We start from the raw sequence: 8711 nt of genomic DNA, 5'->3' as shown, positions 1-8711 counted from the left end.
AGAGATCTACACAAAAGATCAGCTTGGACACACTAGCCAAACAGGAGACAGCGGAACATGAGTGCTCTGAGCTAGGCGCCAGGCATTTGTACTGAATGAGAGTTGGAGCCGAGTGGTGATGGCACACACCTTGAATTCCAGCACTTGCGAGACAGAGGCAGGCAGATCTTAGTGAGTTTGAAGCCAGCCTGATTTATAGAACGAGTTCTAGGACAACCAGGACTATTTGACAGAAAAACCCTCTCCTGTTTTTAAACCCCCCCTCACCCCCCAAAAAAAGATAGTTTCGGAACACTCAAGTTTTAGGCTCATTTTTTTATTAACCAGTTGGAAATTAATCTAGGCTCATTTTTGCTAGTTACTCGCTTTGAGAATCTGAGATCCTTCGTTTCTGTTCCAGGCCTCAGTTTCCCCATCTGCATCTATGGGCTGACACCACATACCCTGCTATTTTAGCCTTTGGTTTTTGTTTTGTGTTCTAAAAAAGAGAAACAAGGTCCAAAGGGAAAGACCCCCATTCTCATCCTGCCTGGGTCATCCTCTCCCCAGGAGCACGGCATTCCCACAGACATGGGGTACGCAGTGGCACCCCACCACTCCGGTGTGTACCCTGTGCATGTGCAGCTGTACGAGGCCTGGAAGCAGGTGTGGAACATCCGTGTGACCAGCACTGAGGAGTACCCCCATCTGAAGCCTGCCCGCTACCGCCGTGGCTTCATCCACAATGGCATCATGGCAAGTGGCTGGGAGGGTCATGGTGGGCGTTGTCATTATGGGGCTGCACACTATGCAATTGGCTGACTTGGGGGTTTGGGGCCGGTTTCTGCTGCTGTCCTGCCTCAGAGGTTCCATCATAGGGAAGGCAGATTGCTGTCCTTAGCTTCTGTGATAGTATCAGAAAAGCTTGCTTTCCTTGTTTCTTTTTTAAAGTGCATTTTCATTGTGTGTGTGTGTGTGTGTGTGTGTGTGTGTGTGTGTGTGTGTGTGTGCTTGTGCATGCACGCCCAAGAGTGCAGGTACCTGTAGAGGTATCAGATCCTCCTGGCTCTGGAATTAGAGGTGGTTGTGAGGTACCTGACTTGGGTGCTGGGAATCACGTGCAGGTCCTTCCTCCATCCTTCCTTCCTTTATTTATTTTGAGACAGGGTCTCATAGTCCTAGGATTCATGTTAACTCTGGGCATGAAGTAGTTATGAGACATAGACATGTTCATTCCCTGTTCTCAGGGCCTGGTTTCCAGAAGGAAGACAGACAGCATGTAGTTACATCAGTAGACTAGTAGACTAGCTGAGGCTCTGAGCTCCCGCAGTGCTGTGTTGAAGGTCAGAGACCCTCTCTGCAGATGGCACAAGTTTTCTCGCTACTTTTGGATCTGCTTATTTTATAGAAAATAGCAGTGACGTAGAAGGCAAAGATAATGGTTTACCTGGGGACACTGCAGGCAGAGCCCTTGGAAAGGACTCTCAGGAGTCAGGGCTGTGTGGTCTCTTAGGGGAGCATCTTTCCAAGGAGGCCCCAGCCCTTGTCCTGAGGAAGCAGCCTTATTTTCTGGACCCTGACTAGAGATACCATGGCCCATCCACCACTCTCCTAGGTCCTCCCTCGGCAGACCTGTGGCCTCTTCACACACACCATCTTCTACAACGAATACCCTGGAGGCTCCAGTGAGCTGGACAAGATCATCAATGGGGGCGAACTCTTCCTTACTGTGCTCCTCAATCCTGTGAGTGCTCTTCAGCCCAGGGCTGGTATGAGGGAGGATGCTGACAGCCTTTCTGTGTTCTAGGAGGCTTCCTGAGCTGGGGAAGAGTGCATACATGGGGCCCAGAAACTGGGAGGTCCACTGTCCAGTTGTGGTGCTGGCCTCCTCCGTTGTGTGGCCCAGACAAAAGCATAGGTGTTTTCTCTTTTGTAATTCTGCACATCTATATAGAAATGTTATTCTTTCTATTCTTTGCGTGTGTATACACGCACAGACACATGCATGTGCAGACCACATCTGTTTCAGTTGGACCTTTTTGGGCCTTTTTTTTTCTTATTTGTAAGTGGAACCAACTATTCTAACATTATAAAATGTTTTATTCCCAGACTTGTGAACTACATGTTCTTCATATTCAATGTAAACTCCCCATCCTGATTTATAAAACAGTGCAAATAACTCCTGCCCAGGCTAGCTTCCTTCCCTCGATCTGTCACTTAGACCTGGGTTTTCCTTGGCTGAACACAGCTCAAGGTCAGGGGGGACTTTGGGTGGCTCAGAAGCTGGCCCAGCCTCACCGCCCTCTTCCTTCCCCGAAACAGATCAGCATCTTCATGACGCACTTGTCCAACTATGGAAACGACCGCCTTGGGCTGTACACCTTTAAGCACCTGGTGCGCTTTCTGCACTCTTGGACCAACCTGAGGCTGCAGACGCTTCCTCCCGTGCAGCTGGCCCAGAAGTACTTCCAGATCTTCTCTGAGGAGAAGGACCCACTATGGCAGGTGGGCAGAGTGGCCAGATGCCTTGCGGCGGCACTGTTCTCAGGCATAGGCCAAAGGCGCAGCCATCATACTTCACTCCCCTCAGCAGTGTGGGCACACTCCTGGGCACACTCCTGGGCACACTCCTGGGCACACATAGGTGCAGTATGTGTACACACTGTATATGCTCCTACCTCTTCCCGTAAACTCTGTGCATGCATAGTTATGCACAGCCTTGGAAAAGAGCCTTTAGGAACAGTGGGTAAGGGCTGGAGAGATGGCTCGGCAGTTAGGAGTACTGGCTACTCTTCTAGAGGACCCAGGTTCAATTCCCAGTACCCACATGGCAGCTCACAACTGTCTGTGACTCCAGTTTCAGGGCACTTGGCACCCTCACACAGACACATATGCTGGCAAAACACTAATGCACATTTAAAAAAACCCACAAAAACAAACAACTTGGGGTAAGACTAGTGTAGACAAAGTATATAGAGAGTGTCTGCCCTACCTAGTGGCCATTCATGCCATCTCCTTCAATTGCAGCAGGCTCTCAGCTACTAGTAAATGGGCAGAGGGAAGGTTTAGGGCCGTCCTTGGGAAAATCTATACTGGGAATACTAAAAATTGGAGGCAGAAACTAGACTCAGGCCAGGGATCCACACACTTACACCCGGGCCAGCTCTGGCTTGTGCTGTATCTTTGTAAAGAAAGCTTCATTGGCGCCCAGTCACACTTCTTGTGTGTCTGTCTATGCCACTTTCCTGTCACTGCAGCAGAGACCTGAGAGTTCTGTACGCCTACTGTGTTTACTAAACATTTCCCAAGAGGTTTATCCTGTCCCGCAGGGCAAGTTTGCTGAACCCTGGATTCAGGCATAGCCTGTGCAGTTAAAGTCAGCAAGTGCTTATGAGTTCCTGTTAGTGATGACCACATAGCTGGCCATTTGCCAGGCTTGATGGGATTATAGCACTAACCAGAAATGGTCCCTATCTGTCACAGAGTGGTGTTGGAGGTGAGGATGCAGCAAGAGCACAGGGTGGAGACACGTACCAGCTGGACAGTGGTGGCGACCGCCTTTAGTTCAGCACTGGGAGGCAGAGTCAGGAAGATCTCTGTGAGTTTGAGGCCAGCCTAGTTTACATAGTGACTTTCAGGCCAGCCAGGGTTACATGGTGAGACCCTGGTTTCAAACAAATAAACAAAGACATAGCCACATATGGAGGGAGTTCTTCATGGTCCTTAGGCCTCCCTCATATCCTTTCCATTGCTGTTTTAGGATCCCTGTGAGGACAAACGCCACAAAGACATCTGGTCTAAGGAGAAGACATGTGACCGCTTTCCAAAGCTTCTCATCATTGGCCCCCAGAAAACAGGCAGGTCTCTTGACCCTTGACCCAGCTTCCCCTGTGCCTGTTAGTTCAGCCATAGAATTCTGGGGACCATCTTGATCGGGTCTCAGTCTTAAGTATTCTATCTCCTTTTACCAGAAATGGGAGCAACATGGGGACAAATATGAGTTGTCTGTCTTTGTGGGAGCAGAGAGCAGGGGAGTTCGAACCACAGCCTCAGAGAACACCCCAACACCCTAGGAGTCTCTGAGACAAGGCAGGAAGGATGTCTTGTTCATCTACTTTGCAAATTTGAGCAATGCTAGGTAAAACTGGATCAGCGTAGAGGACTGTGATCCATTAGTCATGTCTGTCGGAGGCTAAGCATTTGCCTTCCACTCGGTTCTGTAAGGACAGGTAGTGTTCTTTTTATAGACAAGGGAAGTTCACTGACTTTGTGCAGCATGGTTGGGAAGTGATAGTTCCAGGTCTTGAGACCTGATCTGCAGCCCTGAGGCTTCACAGTCTCCAAGCTTCAGAGTTTCTCCCTGAGTGTGCTGTTACACAGAAAGCACCCCAAGAATGAACAAAAAGTCCTATCAAATAAGGGACCATGGTGGATAGACACCAGTAAGAGGGGCTAGTTAGTGGACCTGGACCTCCTGGCTTCTGGAGAGTTCGATACCACCTAGGCATAGTGCCACATGCCTGTAAATCCTGGCATTCTGAATGCTGAGGCCGGAAGATCGTGAGTTTGAAGTTGCCTGCTTTACATATCAGGACCCTGTCAAAAAGCAAAGCAAGTGAACAAAAACCAGCAATAAAAAGAAGTGAGAAGAGCAAGAGCTTCCCGTGACCAAACCCTGGAGGGTTGGCTCTTCCTTATCCCTGGGCTGTTCCCAGAGCTAGAAAAGACAAGCAGAAAGCGCCTAGTTCTGAGGCTCTGAGGAGACAGCAGGTAACCAGGCTGGAGTGTGGCGGCAAGAAAGCCTCTGAGGGCGTCCTTGTTCAGTGGTGAGGAACCCTGTGATAGATGCATGGTACCCAGGAAGGCTCCAGGACCCGATAGTCGTATGTAGACCTTACGCTTAAGGTCTGCATTTAGTGCAGCTTTTATTATACTCGTGAAGGAACTAAGACTCCAGAAGGGAAGAGATTTTCCCAGCCCTCCCTGTGACTAGGGAAGACAGGCCCAGGGTGTACTCTTGTCTTGTTGGGGGCTGGGCTGAGGTCTCAGCTGTCTCTTCTCCTAGGCACCACGGCCCTCTACCTGTTCCTGGGCATGCACCCGGACCTCAGCAGCAACTACCCCAGCTCCGAGACCTTTGAGGAGATCCAGTTTTTTAATGGCCACAACTATCACAAAGGCATCGACTGGTAAGTGGCCTCTGTCTCCAGCAGGACAGGAAGGCCATCATGGAGCCAGCTGGAGTGACCATTGTGGCCACAGCAGGAAGCAGCTGGTGCTTGCTCACACGCAGCTGAAGTTCCTGTAAACAGGGACATGGCTCAGTGACCGTTGAGTCATGTTGCCACAGTGTTGTGACAAACAGGACACTGGATGAGGAAGCCCTTTGCCCAGGGTCAGGGCTAGCTTGAGTGGGCATCCAGCCCCTCCCTGACTGCCTAGAAACAGAATCCTCAAGGAGGAAGGGTTGTACCATGTGACTTGTCTGCTAGTGACAGTCGGGTCTTCTGACTGGCTTTTCCTATGCCTGTGGCCATCTGCAGGGAGAGGGGTTCCCATGGTTTCTAGGAGCTCTCTGGGGGCAGTAGATTGACACTTTCCACCAGAACTTTCCCAAGAGGGCACCATATAGGAGGCTAGCATGGGCTGCTGTCACCCTCCAGTCTTTCCACTTGTAACTTCCTGCCTTTTATAAGCCTATGTGAGCATGTTCTGCCATTGTGCGTTATTGATTAGTGGGTTCCCTGGGTGCAGAAATTATGGGACTCTGTGTTTGTTTTTTTCACATTGTTTTCTTTCATTTGCCATATGTCATCTGTCCATGTTTATCCATCTTTCAGTCTATATCCCTAACTCTTACCTAAAGCCCCTTGTGGCCAGATGTCTTAGTGCAAGCCAGTGTGTTGGGAGTTTTAGAAGGAAATGTGGGTGAGCTGCTGCACACTCGCATGCACACAGTCCAGTGGGCAACTGTGGGGATGTTTCTGCTAAGAAGGTTAAGGAGTTGATTGCTTTACACTACAAGCTTAGGAAACAAGTTTTCTGAGCATTCTCAGGTCAGGTATTATAGGTGGAGAAAGTCGGGCCTAAAACAAGAAAGGCTGACTTCTTGGCCCCGTTCCCAAGACTGGTTTTACAGCTGTGGGTTGTGGGGCTGAAGGTCTGATAGGTCCTAGGAGATTCTGTTTAAAAGTCCTTGGGACCATTGAAGAAATGTGTACTTTCAATTAGGATGTACTTCATTTCCTTTTCATTATCTCCAAGAGTCTGTTCTGTTTGGGTGGGAGGTAGGGTGTTAGATGGGAAGCTGTGCTCACCCATAGCAGTTTAGAGAGAGGAGGATGAGTGGCAAAAGGTGACGGCAGAACACTACCCCAGGCCCAGAGGTGACGGAGGACATCCATCTCTTGGACTTGTTCTTCCTGGATGCGAGTCACTCTGTGCCTAGTTTGTCCCCAGAGAAGTCAGGGCCGGCAGGTTATCTGTGGAGCTGCATGGTCCCCTCCCCAGGCCCCACAACCCACACCTGTAAAACCAGTTTTTTTTTTGTTTGTTTGTTTGTTTGTTTTTGAGACAGGGTTTCTCTGTAGCTTTGAAGCCTGTCCTGGAACTAGCTCTTGTAGACCATGCTGGCCTCGAACTCACAGAGATCCTCCTGCCTCTGCCTCCCGAGTGCTGGGATTAAAGGCGTGCGCCACGACTGCCCTGCTTCCACACCACCCTTTTAAGAATCTCCAGGTCTTTGTTTTTTTTTTTTTTTAATATTTATTTATTATGTATACAATATTCTGTCTGCATGTGTGTCTGCAGGCCAGAAGAGGGCACCAAACCTCATTACAAATGGTTCTGAGCCATCATGTGGTTGCTGGGAATTGAACTCATGACCTTTGGAAGAGCAGGCAATGCTCTTAACCACTGAGCCCCCTCTCCAGCCCCCTCTCCAGGTCTTTGATTCTAAGATGCCTACCAGAAAAAAAAATGAATTTGGAATAGGACACTGCCAAGTGGCAGTTCCTCCCAAAACCCCTATCAGAGGCAAGTCCTTGCTGCTTGGAGCAGTGCGCTTTGCTTCGTTTTTGAGGAAGTTCCACCTCAGGGATCCCCACCCTGTCACTGCATTCCTGGGGTCCCTGGCTTACGAGATTTGGCCTTAAGCCCTGTCTCTGGGCTTCCTACAGGTACATGGAGTTCTTCCCTATTCCCTCCAACACCACCTCTGACTTCTACTTTGAGAAAAGTGCCAACTACTTTGATTCAGAAGTGGCACCACGACGGGCAGCTACCCTGTTGCCCAAGGCCAAGATCCTCACCATCCTCATCAATCCAGCCGACAGAGCTTACTCCTGGTACCAGGTGAGTGGGCTGGGGCTGTGTCCCCAAGAAGGGTGTGGATCTATATGACATTTACTCAACCAGCATTGAACAAGCACCACTTGTGGGCACATAGCCTGGCGTGTGATGGTGAGAAAAGTCTTGCCTGTGTGATGTGTCTGGCCTGGTGGTGGTAACAAGCAGAATTGATGTCGAATGTCGTTTTCCATCTCCCTGCCCACTCCAGGCTTTACTCGGGCTCTGATAACCATACAAGGCAGAGGCTGAGTGGACTTAGAGACAGCCTAGATCCCCAAAGCAGCCATCTGGTTATGCTTGCTATGGTTTCCTACCTGTGAGGTGTTGGGAGTAGGGACTTGGGTGGGATAAAACCCTCCTAGGGTGATCTAAGAAGGTAGCTCCCACCTGTGAGGCAACATGAGCTGTATGAGCTGTAGACAGAGACCTCCATGTTGCCATTGCAGGTGTGTGCTCCAGGGCTTCCTGAGTTTTTGTTCCTGGCTAGACTTGTGCATGCATTCCACTGGCTCCTGGGAATGCTTCTCACCCTGGCATGGGGCTAGGAGGGGTTTCCTCTCCTGTCCTCCTGCTCCTTTTTGGGAGCACTGCAAGCACTATGTCTGAGTGGACTTGGTGCCTGAGGCTACGTTTCTGGCTACCTGCATCAAACCATCAGACTGGGTTTGATCTTCATGCTGTGGGGCAGCTGGGCCTCAGCTTCTGGTCACTTGGGAAGTGCATACTGTCCTGGCCGGGGAGGCTTCTTCCCGCCTAGCCACTCTCAGTGGCTCTTTGCCGCCTTCTGAACCTCCTTACCTCATGCTGTAGTGGCTGTTTCCTGGGGCCTCAGTGCTTTTCTTTTCTCCTGGTTCCTTAGAACTCTCATCTTGAGCCTGTGGGTGAGAAAGGAGCCCTCCTTCTCTTGTTCTTTAGGATGCTGGTTCATACCTTGTCTTGGCATTTCCAGGGCCTTTGTTTTTATGGGAAGCCCAGAGTGAAGCAGGCAGCATTTCTTTCCTCTGTGGGTACATCTGCTTCAGCACAGCGTAGATGGCTAGAAGGCTGCTCATGCGCCCTGTCGGTCCTGTCTGGTGGGCATGACAGAACAACTTTGCAGCCTCCCTTCAACTGTACAGCAGTTTTCTAGAAAGCTGACAAGGGTGTGTGTGTGTGTGTGTGTGTGTGTGTGTGTGTGTGTGTTCTTTGCCTCTTGCCTGTTAGTTGATTGCAGATTATGTCATGTTGACAACTAAGATTCACCATCACACGTTGCATTTTGAAAACAGGTCTTATACACCTAAGGCCTATTCTTTCTCCTGTCGATGGTCTGGGGAGTAAGTGCTTTAAGGAGAAAGAGGCTGCTTCATTTTAGGGTATCAGAAGGTACTGGGAGGAGAGGA

General features: G+C 49.9%; 1 protein-coding gene across 2 annotated transcripts in view; it reads left to right on the top strand.

Annotated features, from left to right (window-relative positions):
• Ndst1 (N-deacetylase and N-sulfotransferase 1) overlaps window positions 1-8711 on the top strand; it is a 27665-nt gene that overhangs the window by 11327 nt on the left and 7627 nt on the right. For both annotated transcript variants that reach the window (XM_026783523.1, XM_013349522.2), the window contains 6 exons: window positions 550-735; window positions 1595-1723; window positions 2302-2484; window positions 3740-3836; window positions 5045-5168; window positions 7158-7332. In XM_026783523.1, the coding sequence (XP_026639324.1) occupies window positions 550-735; window positions 1595-1723; window positions 2302-2484; window positions 3740-3836; window positions 5045-5168; window positions 7158-7332 (894 nt within the window). The remainder of the gene's footprint in view (window positions 1-549; window positions 736-1594; window positions 1724-2301; window positions 2485-3739; window positions 3837-5044; window positions 5169-7157; window positions 7333-8711) is intronic.

The sequence above is a fragment of the Microtus ochrogaster genome, chromosome 18 (assembly GCF_000317375.1).
Source record: "Microtus ochrogaster isolate Prairie Vole_2 chromosome 18, MicOch1.0, whole genome shotgun sequence".
In the NCBI taxonomy this organism is placed as follows: Eukaryota; Metazoa; Chordata; class Mammalia; order Rodentia; family Cricetidae; genus Microtus; species Microtus ochrogaster.
Note: the sequence above shows the minus strand (reverse complement) of the source record. Positions and strands in the feature narration are given on the sequence as shown.